The following is a 19690-nucleotide window of genomic DNA, read 5'->3' as shown; positions in this document are numbered from 1 at the left end:
TCACTGACGTGTCAATACGACGTAAATGCGTCGACGCATTGCAGTACTAATGTACTGACGTAAGATTGACATATAACTAATTTTCTGATGCATTATACGACTGACACACGCTAAACATGTCACTATCTCATAGTCTCATCAAAAAAAATCATAAATATAGATTATTTTAATTTTAAGTGTTCATATAATAAATAAGTCTAAAATATATTTTTATAAATTAAAAGGTTTTTTTAGTGATTATGAATTACCCGCTATATAGCTGTTAATAGGGGTGAGTATGGTTCGGTTTGATTTAGTAAAATCTAAAATCAAACTATATTTTAAAGAAAAAAAAAACAAACCAAATATAATATTTATACAAAATTTATGTTCGCTATCCAAAATTTACCATTGATTTTGATTTGGTTAATATAGATTTAGATAAAAAAAATATACATAACAATCAAAAATAATATATTAATTAATTTATACTTATATATGTGTATTACTTTATATATTATTTTTATACATGTATACACACACACACACACACACACACTTGTTATATTTATATTTAAATATTTAAATAAATAAATAAATAAATTATATATTTATTTAAACACACACACACACACACACACACACACACACACACACACACACACACACACATATATATATATATAATAAAAATGATATTATTTTAAAATTTGGTTTTTCAGCCGGTTCAGTTAACCAATGGTAAAAACCAAATCAAAATCAGAAAACATTGTTTTTTTTATAATTTAAAACCAAACTGATCCATTTGAACCATTTTAAGCAAACCAAAATAAATTTCAGATAATTTTGAATCGGATTAATGGGTTGGTTTGATTTTTGCTCATCCCTAGATAAGGATAAACATGGTTCAGTTTGGTTTAGTAAAATCTAAAATCAAACCATATTTTTAGAGAAAATTAAAATTAAAATTAAAATCAAACCAAAACAAAATATTTATATAAAAGTTTGGTTTGGTTAACCAATTTTTACCACCAGTTTCGGTTTGATTTGGTTAATCTATTTTAATTATTTTAACTAAATTAAAATAAATTTTAAATTGATTTGAACTGAATTAATGATTTGATTCGGTTTTTGTTGGCTGTTAGCGAAACAAAAAGCCCATGTTTTGCGTCCCGGGCTAAACAGGCCCAAATGTTAGACTTGTCAATCCCTTCACCAATCACATTTAAACACTACAACCGTTTCAGCGGTCCGAATTCACCAAAATAATTACAAATCTGCGGTCCCCACAACCACATGCATCTGTCAGATTAATAATGCATCTCGCCCGTTCTTTTTCATTGAGCAGTAGCAATTCAATATGTACACATGATCTCCATCAACACCTTATCTCAACCATCGAATAAAATCTCCACCTAATCAAACGGCCATAAATTTATTCCAAAATATAGACAAAACTGATCAAATCAAGATTATGTTACACAAATCATTATCAAACCCAAATCCAAACTCATAATCAGCTTTTCAAGAAGTGACACGGAAGCTAATGATGACGTCATGCACAGCTCCCACTGTACTTTCACAAGTCCCCAGCAACGTGTTAGATCTAATCTCTGCTTATATTTCTCATTCTTTTCCATTGCTGCTCTTCACTCCAATTCTCATACTTTTTATTCCCATTTCTATCAAATTCGAGAGCTTTTTGTATCTGGGTTCGTTTAAATTTGATCAAATTGAATGTAATAGTACTGAGTGGGGTGAATAATGTAGAGCTCGTTTGATGGTGGAGTTTGGTAAAGCAAAGATGGAACAGTCATGGTTCCTGCCAAGGCCAAGGAGAATTAACAGAAATGTATGGTTAAACATTCAAAAATCAATGGGTGTCCTCGTGGGTGGGAATCACACTTCTTCCAGGTTTTGTACTCGTTAGAAATCTTATTTTTTTCTTGTTGGTTGGCTTAAATCTCTCTTTGCTTCTATAAAGTGTTCATCTTTTCTGGATACTGATAATACCCATTGCTTGAAATCCTCTGTTTTGGTGATTTGAAATGGATTTGAAGACCTTGAGAAACCAGATCCTTGGTGGGTCTATAGCCAGGCGTTTGCTTTTACGTGTATTTATGCTTGCCTCGGCTCTGTCTATTGTTCCTTTGGTTCAAATGTTAACAGGTTACGACCCTGTATTGCTTGATTCTGTGAGCTTTCATGAATGTGATGTGCCTTTTACTATTAAGGGCACTAATTTGTTTCAGAATCGGTTTTTGAAACCTATTTGGAACTCATTTGAGTGTAAGGAAGATGTCAATTTGACTGCTGAGGTTGTTCGAGAGCTTATGAGTAAGCAAGTGCTGTTGAATTATAGTGCTAAAGCTCTCTGTGTTGGTGAGAAATCGCCTTCTGCGATGTATGCGTTGCGAGAATTGGGATTTGTTAATGTTTGTGGAGCTCATAGGCACCCTTTTTTCTCGCTTAAGCATAGGAAGCTCGTTTACGAGCTTCAGTATGCAGACAATTCGTTTGATTTTGTGCTGTCTAGGGACCTTGATGATGTTTCAGTCCCTGCTATGCTTGTGCTCGAGATTGAGCGTGTGTTGAGTCCCGGTGGAGTTGGGGCTATGCTTGTTGGCCTTAGCGGTTCGAATCCGAATGGATTAATCAGGTCTGCTACGCCTGTTTCATCGTTGTTGAAAGCTTCCGATGTTGTGCATGTTGGTTATGTTCAGGGGTACACATTGGTTGTGTTCAAGAAAAGAATTGAAAAGATCGGTTACTTTGAGCGATTTGTCCTGCCGGATAATTGTCAATCTGTTGTTAATAACAGACCCTTTATGGAACTTATGGAGCCACTTATGGAGAGTAAGCAGGTAGGATTTGAGAAAAATATCGCATATTTGCCTAATTATTTTGATGTGGCTTCTAGGAAGAGGTTAGTGTATATTGAAATCGGGGCAGCTGAGCGTCTCGACTCAAATGTTTCGAATTGGTTCTTGCCATCTTATCCTGTGGATCACAGTGCATTCAATATTTATTTTGTCGATCACAATACGTCAATCCTGCTGTCTTGCGTGAAAAAACCCGGTGTTACCTTCATTTACTATCCAGGCCTAGCTGGAGGAAAGAACAACACCAATGCTTCAAATTACGAGTTTGAAGAATCAGATCCATTGTTAGAAGACGAAGAATTCGATTTCCTTGCCTGGTTTAGAGAAACCGTCGAGCCTGCAGATTTTGTGGTACTAAAGATGAAAGCCGCCGAGGCAGAATTGAAATTCCTGAGCGACTTATTCGGAAGTGGAGCTATTTGCTTAGTCGACGAGCTATTTCTCAGCTGTCCAGATCATTTCGACGGCAATGGTGCAACAAGCAAAAACTGCATGGATCTGTTCAAGAGCCTTAGAAGCAGTGGAGTGTATGTTCACCAATGGTGGGGTGATTAAACCACCGAATTTGCTTTTAAGTTCATCTGTGTTTGGTTTGTGATGCTACTGTTATTGTCGTTGCTTTTGTATTGTTGTTTTTGTGTGGTGATGTTCAAGTTACCAAGTTGTCATGTAAGGATGCAGTTAAGACATCCAGAGTTGCTTTCTGGTTGGGCACTTATGGTTAAATAAGCAATCAGTTGTTGTGTTGAATGTTATTCAATAAATCTGTTTTGTGCTATAAAGACTCTTTGTTGATGCAAATTTTATTTTTTGTGTTTGGGAAAAACTTGAAATGCACCAAAAAAAGTCGGCAGTTTTTTTTTTGTACAGGGTCCATGAGATTCCTGAACAGGTTTCAACTATGAGATGATTATCTTTAAACCTTCCAACATTCAGATTAATTCTCACTCGAACTGTAGATTCCTTGCGGGAGGCAGATTTTGTCCAAAATTTTAAACGGCTGCATATATGTATACTGTTCGAATCTGCAACCTCATTTAACTCAGAAGAGCGTCCTACCAACTCATCCGCGTATTGAGATTAAAAAGTCGGCAGTTAAGTGTTGAAACCATCGCAGTTGATCAAACGAATAACATAGGAGCTGACGAAAGGATGATGTGCATATTCGAGTAAAACTTTACACGCCAAATTAATTGATTGAATCAAACTAGAATTTTAATTAGAGTTCAATTTTTTGCTAAAATAATTTGACTGCGGATAACTTTTTTGAAATGTTTGACTAATTGACTTAAGTTAAATTATCAGATTGAAGTTTTTGTAATTAATTAAAAATAAAATTAATTGGATTATTATTTTTATAAATACTATATATTTACCCTTTAATTTACATAAAATAAGCAAATTGCATCAAAATCAATTTTTTATGTTTATTTTTTTATTAATAATTAAAATTTATACAATTTTGGTTAAATGAATAACTAATTAAATCATATTATATCCGTTCAGTTACAATTTGATTTGTATATAAAGTTACTATTTGATTAAAGAAATAAAAAAAATCGATTTGGATTGATTTGATGTGGTGATCAATATGGCAGATCCACACACACACCCATAATTGAAAAAAGATGCTCTATGAAATCTAGCAGCTTAAACAACTTTATGATTTATCACAACAGCAAGTGCAGTTGATTTAGATAAAATTTATTAGGAAATGAACATTTTGTATTTAATTTATGTTTTTTTTTTAAATCTCATATTGATTAAATTTGTTTATAGATAAAATAAATTTCAAAGTAAAATTGAATCAAACAAAACCACGTAAGAAAATGATTGCTTAATTTGAAGAATCCAGCAATTGCTCTTTTCCTTATCATGGTAGAGATTTGGCACTAATAATGAGAACAAATGGGAATTAGAGGTTGAATAGCTTATTTTGAGTCAAGAAAATGATAAGATATGAAACTATTAAATTTTCTTTTGCGAACATGTGAAGATATTAAATGGTTCTACTATTAATTAACATTGCTCTACAGCTCATTATTTCTTGCTATGTCCAATGGTTTGTTTTTTGTATACAATAATTGAGTGAGGCTGACAAATTTTGCACATGCCTCGGCACCTTCCATACTCCCATGTCACACTGCACTTAAGCTTAGTCCCTACCACTTCCATTTCCAAATTCATACAATTTTATTTTCTTTCAAGAAAATAGTATCTTTTATAATATAATAATGCAATACAATGCCAAATTACACCAAACGGCCAGAAGAAGGAATGCTACAAACGTCAATTGCGGCATCGTTCAGTCATAATGACGAGATTCGTGAATAATGTATAAAACATAAACGACATGATGCTTGTAAACTTCAACTCGTAATGAAAGTAACCAAGTAATAGTCTATCTTTAAGAAAAACATAACAAAAATGCAGACATACACATACACTTCAATTTAACATCAGAACAATGAAATTTAAAGATTTTCTCACAATTCTGCCATTAATGACAACATGTGTTATAAGCATGGGCTCAAATATTATTGACACAATGCTATAATCATTTATCCCTGTTATACTGCAGATTGATTACATTTCCTCGTTAAATTATTTGAAATCAAGAAAAATTGCAAATATAAGCAACTGAAACACAAACAATTGAAAAGGAAAAAAGAAGATACAACACTACTATACAGAAGGATAGTCACCTCTTCTTCTCATTCATCAGGACCGTTGTTGACCTTTATCTCTAAAAGCCTCTCAACTGGTTGTCTGCAGATTGGGCACCTATTTGTTTGGTACCTCAACACCTTTGCGCAACCACTGCACATACACTGCAAGCGACACCATAAACATTTCGCTAAACTTGTCTTGAGGATAATAAGAAACATTTAAGCAGAAGCCTACGACTTGTAATGATTACTTGTTTTACCGTGAGCAGTGTATCCATTAGGCAAATATGGGTGTGATGAATATTTGTTTCTCCGGAATACCAAAAGCGAGCATGAGTTCTAGTTTGGCCATATCCAAATAGGATTGAGATATGGCATCTAAAATCGGATCAGCAGGTGGTCAAATAAGACATGGAATGAAACCCGTCTATCTTTAGAATTGCTAAATTCATATAATAGCTAATGCAGAAGAAGACCCTTTTTAATCTAGAATTTTAATAGCTACCTCATCATCCATGGCCACTGCCATTTCTTGCGAAAGGAAAAACAGTTGTGAGGGAGTTGAGGGGTCTTCATATCACATTGGAACGATTTTTCCACTATGATGAGTACTTTTAGTAGTTTAGAAATTGCACAATTTACACTAGGAATTAGCCTCCACATATAAAGAAAAATATTTCCCTATCGCAGGCGCATTATATCGTATTAAGATAAAGCTTTAGTCATTTCTCTTCATTTATTTACGATGCTAAAGACAAGAGAAAATTAACTCACCATATGGCGGCAAGGAAGAACAGTCGTATCACGTGGTTCCGACAAGCAAATGACGCATTCCTTGCCCGGGTCATTCGCCTCAACCTCGCCTTCGACCGAGTTCCCAATCCCATATATCTCTTGCAGCTCGTATCTCATTCCATTCACCCAAAGAATCTGCTTTGCTACCCTCAATTGGTACTCGCCCTTATCCTTCTCAAATAATGCTTGTGTTATCTGAGAGTTCGTGGGTCCAGATGATTGGTTTCCTTCTTGTCCATCTTGATTAACAGGGGAAGCTTCTGCTTTTATTGCTAAAGGATAAACATCTAACTCGGCCTCTTTCAGCAACTCTTTTTCGTCAAACACCGTGAAGTCAATCCCTGTTCCGGGAGGCTGTCTGAATTTCTGGCCTAAACCTTGTTCAAAATTTACCGTGACTGGTGGAAGAAGGTTTTCCTTCGTTGGTCTCAGGATACAATCCTCGCCTTCTTTTGCAAAGAAAATGATGGTGATGCTTTTCAAGAGAAAGAAACGCAAATTTCATCAAAAATCAATTACAAACAAAAACAAGACTAAAGAACAAGATATTCTTCTGTAATTCATTTATGCAGTCCACCTCAATACCAAATAATACTATGATGCACGGAAACCTCATTTAGGGTGAGTTTCCCCGTTTCGGAAACGTTTTCGTTTCGGAAACTCTCAGAAACTCTTTGGAAACGTTTCGGGCCGTTTCCGTAAATACTAAAAGTTAGTAACTCGTTTCCTAGAAGGAAACCCGTTTTCTAAATAAAAAAGAAATTCTTAAATAGTTAAAAAAACCCTAAAAAATTGCCTATAAATAAAGAGATCTAATTAATACTACTCATATTATGGGATGTTGGTGGTGATGAATTCGGAAATATGGAAGAAGCGGGTGTTCTTGAGTTTGCTAACCTTACTTTGGATGAACCGGAATTAGAATCCGCATTTTTTGTTGACAATGAAAATTAGTTAATAGAGATAGCAATGCTAGTCTAGAAAAATGCAACAAATTTATCTTTTTACTGTCGTTGGATTTTATTATAATTCTAAAATTTTCAAACTATTACTATTTTAATTATAGACTTTATAGTTATGAAATTTATTGATAAGTTATATACTTATCATATATTCAAATAATACTATATTTTATTATTTTTTATAATAGGTTATATATAAAAAGTACAATTTTTTACACGTTTCCCCCAACGTTTAGGTTTCCTATCATTTGAAAAAATCCCTTTCGCTGTTTCCGTTTCCGTGCAACTTAGCCAAATATTCTTAGCTTAAACTCAGAGAAACACAAACGGAACACTGATAAATGATAATCACACAATCATGATTTATGCAACAAATAATTACAGAAGCTATCATTAAAATTCAGTTCAGACAAACAGTGCTTTATCGTAAAATAAATTAAGACCTCAAAAAAAATTCAGACAACAATTTTAAAGTACCGATAATTAGTAAAATTAACAAAAATTAAAACTTTAATGAACCCCTTTTGTAATAATTAACGTACCTTCCAGAAACAGTAGCATCAAAAGTAAAAGCAACAAGAAATTTTCCAGGGTTATCCTCATCAGCTTCAATTCTCAAACTTTCTTTTTTCAAATTAACATCATTTCTAATAGTTACAGCTTTCTGATGCTCCATGTAAGGCGCAGGCGGTGCAACCATGGGTCCACATGGGTACCTCCCACCAACCCAATGGGCCGGGTCCACCCGGTGGTGATGATCATAAGGAGCCGGCAACGGCATAGGCATAGGAGGCGGTGGATGAGGGTGATAGTAAGCCGGGTATTGATAATACTGTGGTTGGTTTGGATTCGGGTATTGAGTTGGGTAGGGAGTGGCAGCAGCGAATACATAGCGGTTGGCTGCAATTTCTGGCTGTGGTGGTGCTGGTTGCGGTGGGGGTGGAGGTGGGTGGCTCCGGCGAGAGTTGCTTCTACGACGGCCATGAACACCGGTGGCACTGCTAATATTTCCCATTTTGTTTGTTTAGAAGTTGGTTAAAAAGGATAAAATAAGAGAAATTTTTAAAAGGTTTTTGTTGGGATGTTGAGGTAGATAACAAATTTAAAGATTAATGGAATATGAGTGGGTGGGTGTGGGTGGTGGTGGTGGTGGTGGTGGTGGTGGTGAAGAAGGTGGCGGTGACGGGTATAATGGGTATTGCGTAAAGTTAAACCCAATACACTCCTCATTCATGATTATTCATTGTGCCAAAGTTTTATGCTTTTTCTCCTTTATTCTTTTTCTTTTTCCTTTTTTATTTATATACATTATTATAAAATTAATACTAGTAGCTAAATAGTTAAAGAAGTATTTCATTTTTGCTTTTATTTTGAGTTACTATTATTAACCAACAATATATCATACATTTCCATGATAACTCTATGCTGAAATAGATAAGAATAAACATTCCCAATAAATTTTTGGATTGTAGGTTAAAATTCTTCCATAAACGATGCTACTCTTTAATTATTGAAAAAAATAAGTTAAATATTTTAACAAAAGATACACTTGTCCATCAAAAATATATAGTAAATAAAAAATATATATTACCAATTTTTTTATAATTAAAAAAATGAAAAAATTGCGGAAAGAATTAAACGACGACCTAACAATTTGTTGTTTAATGTATATATCTTTGAGTTATATAGCTTATTGGTATCTATTGCCATATTTATAAAACTATTTAAATATCCTTCTTTTATAATGTTAGATGCTCCTTTTTCCCCTTATGTATTTTTAATATTTTTATTAAATTTTCCACTTTTCTTAACTGAAACAAATAGAAAACATACATAGGTCAAGATTTATTTTTAAATATTTTAAGAATAAATGAAAAAAATCAATATTATTTAAAATATATTTTTAATTTTTTTACAGGTAACATAAAAGTTGGGATACCGTATAAAAAAATAAAGTTCATTAAATTATATTGGGTGTTACAAATTAAAATTTTAATTATTTTATTTATAAAATCAGCTATAGATGCTAGATACTATAAATTTTAAAAATAATATAACAATTAATTAATAAAAAAAAGGTGAATTACTAAAAAAAATTAAAATACTTTGACACCATAAAAACAATATTTTCACATTTTATATATACGAAGCTTTTCTCTATTGAAATTTTCTTATTTGTTAAGTATTTTATAAAAACAAAATAATTTCATGTTATTAATGTGTTACGTAATTTTACAATACATCTTTTATATTTATAATACATAGTTCTTTTATTAATATATGTTACTATTTAAATAAATTAAATAAATTAAATAAATTTATCAATTTGTTAGAAATATTAATAAATTGCTATAGTACACGAATCTTAGTATAAATTTTGTCTTAATTAGCTTAATTTGTATTTATCTATAGTTGTTTTGGTGTCAAAAAATGTCAAAAAGAGAACTTATGGGACATTAAAGATTTGAGTATTATCAGTTTAGTCTGTCAAACTTGCAAATTGACACATAAATTTTTAAAATATTGCAATTAATCCAAATTATTATACTTAGATCGCCATCTCTTTAAATTTTTATAGGCTATACATAACTAATTACATTTTAATCCTTCAAATTTATAACTATACATTGTTCTAGACCTCTTGAATTCAAACAGGCGAATCACAAACTCCTCACGAGAATAGTTTTTTCTAAAAATTATCATTACATGCTTTAATCCCTAATCACTGTCCGGAAAATAAGTGTCCACAACGTCATGAACTGAGCCCTATAGGATGATCACCCGTCAAGGTGGACTTCAGGACTCACCGAAGAATGATTAAGTCAAAAAACTACATTCAGATTAAGAAAGACCGAACCATACGTGGCTCATCCACATAAAAAAAAGAATATATAAGGATTTAACCAAACAAGTAAAGGGCTGAATCCCATATGATTCAGCAATTATATTCAAACTCGAATATTTAAAGATAAAATCTAAATACAGCTCCACTACAATTAAAAGATTCTAGAAGAGTCAGATCTTCTATAAAAATAAGAAATATATTCCTAAACAAGAGAGAGATTTTTATTTAGTAGATTCATTCCTATATAAGCTTGCAAGTTAAATAGGAATCTCTTTTCTATTTGGACTCTTATTCTGAGTAGAAATCTCTTTTCTATTTGGACTTAACAATGTATTTCTCTAAACTCACTATTAAAGGACTTGAAATATACCTGGACACATACTATTTACAATTAATACTCCGTTAAACTAAATATGGACTTAAACATCAGAGAGCTAATCAGACAACCACCGTTCGATCAGCCATTTACACTATTTTGCAAGTTAAATCTCGTTGAAAAAGACAGTCTCCATCAATTTCTACTATCTTTGCGAAAGTTTAAACAAAACTTCAATTCGAAAAAGTTTTTCTGAACCAAAAATAAATATTGAAGGATGAATTCTAGTAGGAATGACCCCAAAACAAGCAACCTTTAAATTCAAAAGATTTAGAAATCACTCCACCTCTAGCCCAACTTACAGGAGAAAAAACATCAACTACCACAGATCTGACCTTAGTGGGAGGAAGATCATGTTTAAATCTTTTGAATTTAACGCCAAACTCAACAAATTCGGGGAACATCCCCTATCACTTTGCCATCTCTAGATGGGTCTGAAGAACCAACTCTTACGGTGATTTTTTTCAAAAATTTACCATCAAGCATTGACTAAAATACTAGAAGAATTTCAGTCCAACTTGGATAGAATAACCAAGAAAGTAAGGAATGCAAGAAAGCACACACAGAAAACATCAATCTTCAAAGGACGAAATTTATAACTCCTCCGGAAAAAAAAAACGCATGAAGAAACGAAGGAATTAACAAGGAAAAACACAAGAAATAAACAAAGAAACGAATGCATGAAGAAACGAAAGAAACCAGAAAATTGCACAATTGACCAAACAATTGCACGAGACTGTTTTTTTTAGGATAAAATGTACCATGCACCATCCATGCTAGGATAAAGTTCTGGAATTATACCCATTTTTAACAAGTCATAACTAAAAATTTCAGTATCTTTGTTCTTATTTTTATGGTTCATCAATATACCCAATTTATTATCACATTTTTTTTTTTGATACGCATAACATCAAAGTTATGATAATAACATCCCTCAATATGACAATATATTTGTATTCCTCTAATTATAAACACTATTAGTTGCATTATACTCTTTCTTCTTCTTATTATTATTATCAAAAGACGTTGTTCAGATAAAACAAACTCTCCTTATAACACCTTCTCACCAAATTTAGAACTTGATTTTTTTCCTTACGACCATCAAATAACTCATTTATACGATGTCATTTATAATTTCGAGATAAAAATCCACAATGATCCATATAACAAATTTTGTGAGCACTTTTAGAAAAACAAAATGCCATCTCTTAATTGCGAGAAGAACAAGCCATGTGTTTTTTGGCTAACTATCCAGACACATAGGTATAAAAAAAGAGCCCCTAATAGTAAAAAAATATACTTTATACGAAATAAATAAAATAAATCTTTCACAGAAAAAAACAAACAACAAAATAAATATTCAAACAAAATAAACTTGTGATAGTCAGTTAATGATAAATAAAAATTTAAAAGAGAAACCGGATAGATGAAAATCTAAACATATATGACCCTATTGAATAAATTAACCTTTGACAAAAAAGAATAAATTAACTATCAACGAGTAATAGCTCAAATAGTATAAGCTACTAAGCAATATTCTACTAGATCGTGAGTTCAATTTTTCACACAATCACTCTCCCTTTTCTAATTACCAAATAAAGAAATTTAAATTGTAACATTTAAACTTTGATGGAAAAAAAGAATAAATTAATTTGAAAGATGGACCAAATAAATAAAAATTTAAAAGAAAAACCAGATAAATAAAAATTTAAACTTATGTGAGCATATTGAATAAAATTAACTTGACGGAAGGACCAAATGAATAAAATTAAAAAATATAGTTCTTTTTGTTATTTTCTACATAAAGATTGTAAATCATTAACGGCGGCTAAACAACATACTTATAGTTTCCGTCCATAAAAAGTCCTACTAAATAGAAAACGGGTACTATATAAATATTTTAAAGAGGAAATAGATAAATAAAAAACGTGGCTTATAGCCTAAGCCTCTATTTTGCATCTTTTTATGTGCCACTTTTTGTGCGGAAGCTAAAAGTTTCGGTTTTTGCCACAAGAAGTGGCTTAATATAAATCATCCAGCAAAAAAAGTATACATGACTGATGACCCTTTAAAACATAGACAAAATATATTTCCCTCCCATTCATTTCATTCATTCATCCCAATCTTTTTTACATTTTTTAGTAATGCAGCTGTATTTTATTATAAGTAAGTATAACACCAAGTTTATTGCATGAATTTGAAATTTACAAATAGCAAAATCATGCTAAACCTAGTCTCAATACGGCAAATATAAGAATAATTATACAACGCAACGGTTGCGCCACGTCATTCGTGTAACAAACCAATGAGGCGTTAGCCATGTGCAAATGTTTAATAATAAAAAAATAAGTAATAAATAAAAATTCCCTATCGCAAATGATTATTGGCTTGTTATAAAAATGACATGGCACATCCGTTGTGTGGGATAAACACTCCAAATATAAAGTATAATTTTGGAGAATTTGAGGCATGCATGGCTCCTCGCATGCCATTCACATAGGCCATCAGATTGCTGATGAGCTTTGCAAATGGCATACAGGGAGCCAGGCACACAACAACTCAATTACCACACAAACTATATACATATATCAACCCTATTTCAATTCTATATAAATTTTGAAATCGACTGATAAATCAATTCTGATGTATAAATATAAAATTTATTTTTAAAAAAGTACGTTTCTGCACACAAATAAATGAACGAGCCATTGGTATAAATAGAATGAAAATTTAAAATATTGTGTATGCAGTTCAAATAAATCATTAGTAGTTAAAAAAATATGTAAATGCATTGTGAAAGTTCAAACCAGGATGGACAGTGGAGATGTTGCTGGATCACAAAAGAAGAAGAAGCAGTTTTATGGCTGAGGCAAGGCTGTCCTTGCAACTTGGAAGCAACTAAGCTCATCACTTCACAAATATTTAATTTAATTCAAGGGGAGTTGAATGTATAAATAGGACCCTACTTGTATGATCAATTCAGCTTACAAGTTACTATTTGGGGTTAAATGTCTAAATGGTGCCTAAATTTTACAGCATATTTCAAATTCTATTCTAATTTAAATCTGTATGTTTTTAATATCAGAGCTTTACTTTTTACTTCAGGTGAAAGTGATTCAATGTTTTCCGATCAAATTAAGATAACCTGGCAACCTGTTGAACCCTATTCTCAAGAATATATCATTTACTTAAATATACCATTTGTATTGGGTATTTTAAAATTCCTGAATTATGCTAACTTTATGTAATTTTAATCTATACAGTATGACATTTATAAATTTAAAGATTCCAACGTTTAAATTGATTATAAAATCAATAGTTTTTAAAAATAATTTTGAAATAATAAAATATTGTAAAAATCCATTATACGTAAAAAAATGATAGATTTTAACTTTTTCACGAATAAAGTGACATTTTAATTCATATATTCTCATAAGTTTTTATCTTAATAATTTATTGATTTAGTAAAATCTCCCTCCAAACAGTCTAAAGTGACTTTTAGCATGACATACCATATGAAAGTTCAAGTATATATATATACATATATTTTAGCAGGTTTTCCATATCAGTTTAATTTGGTTAAAATTGTTGAGGTACTTCCGGTTGAAACAAAAAATAAAAAATCATACACTAAAAAGATATAAATTAAAATGTAGGTACCAATTAAAAACGTGTGACAAAATTTAGGTACCCGTCACCAGTTAAACCAACTATGTAGGTTTAGTTGGCAATTTGGCATAATGCAGACAAAAGCAAAGGAATCAATCTACCTGAAAGTTAATTTCTTTTCTAACGTATTTTTGTGTATACACTAGTTGAAGGTTGTAGTTTGTGCTTTTGACCTTAAAATGAGTAATAAATTAGAAGATGCATACTTTTAATCTGATTTTTGATCATTTTTTTAGGACAAAAAGAATAAGCTTTTGAAACTGCTTTGTCTTTAAGTTTTTGTATGAATTTGGTTTTGGTAGAGCATGGCATGTACTTCATGTGGACCAACAATTTCAATCCAATTTTGTTTTCATCATCTATCAAACCAACCTTATATCCTCTTTAATTAACTCTTTCTTCTGACTTCATTATGATTGATGGTATCAAAATTACTAGATTATTTAGTACGATATTAGAATTCATGTGACCGAAAAATTTAAAATTTAAACTTTGCCAATTTTCATTTGATTAATTTAAATATTTGCATACGGAATGAGACAACACTATTGCTGTCACCTCGTTGTCGTTAAAAATGATGAAGCATTTCGGCAACTTAAACTTTTGAATGAATTGGTTATTTCATGTGGTTTTAGAGTCTTTATAATCGCAAGATTTAAAGTTCTTTGATGCTTGACAATCCCAAATTAGTTTATTTGCAAATAAAATAAGGTGAGTATATATATATATATTTATTTGTTCACTTTTCAAGCTCATTTCGCGAGTGTGTTAAAGATGATATTACTATTAGATTCTCAACCAACATTTTTATTTCAAAATTAAATGATGTCATTCTCCATTTTTTTTTCAATTAACATTTTAATCATTTTATGTATTTTTAGTGTTGGCCAACTAAGTTAAAAGATTTAATTAATAAAGTGATTATATATTTTTTAATTTAGTAATGTTGCTCCTGTCAAGTACAATTAAAAAAGAAGATTAGACATCTGCTTATCACTTAAAATTAGTTCTGAAAGTAAAATTTCAATTTATATGCAACATAAATACTGAATCGGATTCATTAAAGAAAAAACTGAATCAGACAATCGGGACGAAAACTAGAAAATTAAGAAATAGGGTCGGACCTTCTTTTGATACTATTTTAAACTTATCGATTGTTAAATGAGAGATGAACTAGTTTTAAAAAGAAGCCGTGACATTTTGAATTGTTTGTCGACACGACAAAATCAAGGACAATCTGTGGAATTGTTCAAATATTGGAGCTTGCTTCTTCTCTATATATCTGCACTAGATCTTTTCAATCGTATTTAACATGTTTTCTAGAGCAAGTGCTCGTCTCCAATCACTAGCCATTTACAATTGACAAAGCCAACTGCTACTTGCTATCACCTTAAATGGATTGTCCATTGAAATGAACACTGAATTCCTGTCACTTTAATTCCAAACTATACTAGCAATCTATGTTACACATAAACTTCTCGAGGACTACGTCTCAGCATTTCCGTTTACCGAAACATTTATAAAACTCTAACACTATATTTAAAACTTATTTATGTTAAAAATATATTATTTTCGGTTTTAGTCGGCAATTAATAGGATTAAGTGTCTGAAAATGAACTAGAACACTCCAAATGATGCATATATTATGTAAAGAAAAATGACATCATGTAACAGAACACTTAAGGATGTGTTTATAAGTAAGAAACTTTTCCTTGAAACACAAGGATGGAAAACTTGTTTATTGTATTAACTTATATAAAAATCAAGAAACACAGAATGTGGTAAAAAAATTGAATCCCTTTCATGTATTTTGAGCTTAAAGAATTCAAGCACAAATGTCAGAAAGAATTTTTAAGCAACTTCATGTACAAGAATCTCAAAAAATATACAGTTATAAAATAGCCTTTCTCACATAAGGTGCTGTTGTTACATGTACCTTTTTCGTTCGGTTGATCCAATGTGAAGTCTACAAGGCATCCTTTACAATTTGTTCCAACCACGTGGCTAAATCCGACATAGTAGGACGATCTTTTGGATCTTCCTTAACAGCCAAATTTGCTATTTCAACAAGTTTAAGTAAGGGCTCAAAATTTTTCGGAAGAGTTGCATCTTGATCGATTACGGCAGCTGCTTTACCTTGTTTAATCAGTGGAACTGCCCATTCTACAATACTGGGAGGTGTATAATCTCTATCATATTTTTTTCTTCCGGTAAGAATCTCGAGGAGTATGATTCCGAAGTCGTAAACATCAGTTTTCATGTCTCCACAGCAATCCTTGTCATTTGAAGTGATCAGTCCGAAATCTGCAATTCGTGCTCCCCAATCAGCATCCAACAGAATGTTTGAAGTTTTGACATTGCCATGAACAATCGGAGGCTCGGCTTCTTTGTGAAGATACTCAAGTCCCTTTGCAGCCTGCAATGAAATTCTCAGCCTAAGGCTCCAATTTAAAGGCGAAAGTTCGTTATGGAGGTGATCATGCAGCGTTCCGTGGGGCATGTATTCATAAACGAGCAGCCTCTCTCCCATTTCGGAGCAGTAACCCAACAAGTTTACAATATTCGAATGTCTGGCATTGCAGAGTACTTCCAGTTCCATTTCGAAATCCCTACTATTAGAGTGGATTATTGTTGCAGCATTTGCTCGCTTCACTGCAACAGGTGTCCCATCCACTAAGACAGCTTTATAAACAAAACCATAGCTTCCCCTTCCAAGCTCATTGAATTCTTTGAAACCGTTGGTGGCATCTTTTAACTCTGAGAGTCGGAAAACTTGAGCGACGCCTGGACAAGGAGCCGTGGATGGAGGCTGGTACAAATCAGAAGCATTGTCTGTTTCCAACTCAGACTTTCCGATGCAAGACGTAAATTGTTTCTTCGATCCTTCTTCTTTTCGAGTAGCAATCAAGCAACAACGAATAAAGCAACAGAATAAAATGAATAAAATGACTAATACAAAACAACCAAGTATGATTAGTATATGAAATGTACTGAAGTGGAACCATTGCTTCTTCTTTGCAGATGATTGTATCCCACAAACATCCCTACAAGAACTGTTCTGGCAAAGAGAGCAATCTGTGCATACTCGATCAGCATTCTCATTGCACGGACTAGACAAGAAAAAGCCTTGAGAGCAATTTGATCCACACTGAGAGCAAATATTTAAATCCTTCCTCACACACAAACTTGTTAAATCTGGCTCATTTAGTATACTTGCATTAAAAACAAATTCTCCATCACTACAAGGGCCAGGACCACATAAACCCGGACTGCACAATTCTAGCGGAGGATTGTACTCAGGCGGTGAAGTCCCATTAGTAAACCAGCAATCAATAACCAAATCATTCTCCCTAATCCCGCAAGTAGTGAAATCAGAAGAAGCAATCGCCATAAAACCATAACCACCTTTCGGAACAGAAGACAAATTAAAGCTCCCCCAACATTCAATAGCATGATTATCTTCCCTAATTCCACAAAAATGGTTAGCTCCAGCAGTCAATGACACAAACCGAGTCCCAACAGGAGAGCTCGAAAATGAATCATTGCTACTTCCCCAACAATCAACCTCATTAGACTCTTCCAAAATCCCACATAAAGCACTGACACCTGAAGCTAAAGCTACATAATTCCCCGATACCTTCGAAACACCTAAACTCGCCGAGTTAGGCCCCCAACAAACAACTCCACCATCTCTCACCCTTCCACAACTAAACCCTTCACCAGAAGCAACCTTACTAAACACAAGATTACCAACAGACTGATCATAAAAATTAGAACTTTGCACAGAAGTTAAACTATTATTACCACCCTTTACAATCTTCCAACAATCAACACTACCCGAATCATGACTCGAATAATACGAACCTCTAATAGCACAAACATGATTCTTACCAGCAGCAATATGGGAATAAGCAGTATTTCTGTAAACAGAAGGAACAAGATCTAAACCTCCAGAGCTCCAGCAGAAAGCCTGCGAACTGTTCGCTAAAATGCCGCAAAGAAACCCTTCACCGCCTGATAAAGCCGCCATAGCAGGAATATCGCTAAAATAAGCAGAGGATGTAGAGGGCGGAGTAGATGGTAAAGTTGTGTTCTTCGTCCAACAAATAACTTCCTGCTTGCCACTGGCATCAATGGCGCAAAAGAACCCGTTTTCACCAAAAGCGGCCGAGATGGGTCCCATGGATCCGAACCCAGATGCGGAAATGAAGAAAAAATGAAGGAGAAGAGTAAAAAAAGATGGGAATGACATGGCTGAATTAGTGGGTACGAAATGAAATGGTGAAGATCAATGGTGGAGCATTGTAGAAGTGTGGTGATGGTGCAGAGAGGTAGAGTGGAGTTGGAAGTATTTGATTGTGTTGTAAGTGAGGATGTAAGAACATGGGTGTCGCCAGCCACCATTTTTACAGTTAAGAGCTTGAATTTTAGTTAACATGGCCAATTTTACCGCGAAATATAATATTGCCGACTTGACGTTGGTCACTCTGATTGTTAGATTTTCGTCTTCAAAGAAATCTAGCTAGAAGACAAATAAAAGAAACAATTAAATTAAATCACAGAACCAATTGGAAGTATAATTTTCAGTCTAAAATAAATGTAGTAATATTTTTCAACCTTCAAAAATATAAAATTATTTTCCAAATAAACTTTTATGTGTTTGTTTTTATATAAATTGTGTTCTGTAAAAATGATTTATTTAGAATATTATTTTGTGTTCATGCACAACCCTAATTAATATACCAATTAGATAATACAATTTTACTTTTCTCTAATCTAATTCTTTTGTAAGGACTTTTCTGTAATCTATTTAGCATGCATAAAACTATTATATGAGCTGATTGTTTAATGAGAGAAATATGCATGTATGATGTATAAATTGTATATACAGTTGTTTTGTTGAGTGCCATAATTCAAAGAGCATATTATATTGTTAGTTGGTATAATTTAATCATCATAAAATAATTCATGAAAATTTAGAATCACCCCACCATTAGAGACACCCGATAAATAGATTATATTAGAACATAATAGATATTTCATGATGCATCATTTCAACATATAAAAATGATCATCCCACCTAATTGCATAAACAAAAAAACAGTGACCTATAATTAAAAAGTAAAATCGATTAAAAATTTAAAACCAAGTTTAAAAATAGGAATATTAGAGTGTAAAAATGGGGACGATGTTGCTAAAATGCCTGGAAATTATCAATCGAGGAGGATTAAATCACGTGGTTGTTATACTGGGGAAGAAAATGACTTGTAATGATTCAGCTAGCCACTGCATGCAATCTCTCTACCTGTGCCCGAGTCATTGTAGTCAAACCAACCTTAATTTGCTTGTCTAAGGCTATTTTCAAGAGGATATTAAAATTTTAATTTGGTGTGCAGAACCTTTCTGATATACTTATATTTTCTTTCTTTATTTTATATATTGAATAATTTTATTATAGTGTATCTTAAATAGAATAGTATTGAAAATAAAAAATCATAAAAAATAATTTTATT

The 19690-nt window shown here is 32.4% G+C and overlaps 3 protein-coding genes across 3 annotated transcripts; 1 reads left to right on the top strand and 2 right to left on the bottom strand.

The window, feature by feature from the left end:
* The first annotated feature begins 1507 nt into the window (after positions 1-1507).
* LOC126677939 (uncharacterized) lies at positions 1508-3643 on the top strand. The gene has a single exon (XM_050372754.2). The coding sequence runs from the start codon at positions 2028-2030 to the stop codon at positions 3414-3416; it is 1389 nt and encodes a 462-aa protein (XP_050228711.1). The 5' UTR covers positions 1508-2027; the 3' UTR covers positions 3417-3643.
* Positions 3644-5329: 1686 nt separating this feature from the next.
* On the bottom strand, positions 5330-8541 carry LOC126677856 (probable E3 ubiquitin-protein ligase LOG2). The gene is made up of 3 exons (XM_050372661.2): positions 7830-8541; positions 6305-6800; positions 5330-5692 (listed from the first exon to the last, which is right to left on the bottom strand). The coding sequence occupies exons 1-3, from the start codon at positions 8300-8302 to the stop codon at positions 5576-5578; spliced, it is 1086 nt and encodes a 361-aa protein (XP_050228618.1). The 5' UTR covers positions 8303-8541; the 3' UTR covers positions 5330-5575.
* A 7360-nt stretch (positions 8542-15901) lies between these two features.
* On the bottom strand, positions 15902-18709 carry LOC126678849 (serine/threonine-protein kinase-like protein CCR1). The gene has a single exon (XM_050373760.2). The coding sequence runs from the start codon at positions 18427-18429 to the stop codon at positions 16144-16146; it is 2286 nt and encodes a 761-aa protein (XP_050229717.1). The 5' UTR covers positions 18430-18709; the 3' UTR covers positions 15902-16143.
* Positions 18710-19690: the final 981 nt, after the last annotated feature.

This window comes from Mercurialis annua, linkage group LG4 (assembly GCF_937616625.2).
Source record: "Mercurialis annua linkage group LG4, ddMerAnnu1.2, whole genome shotgun sequence".
Taxonomy (NCBI): domain Eukaryota; kingdom Viridiplantae; phylum Streptophyta; class Magnoliopsida; order Malpighiales; family Euphorbiaceae; genus Mercurialis; species Mercurialis annua.
The sequence above is the reverse complement of the archived record's forward strand: the minus strand, read 5'-3'. Positions and strand labels throughout refer to the sequence as shown.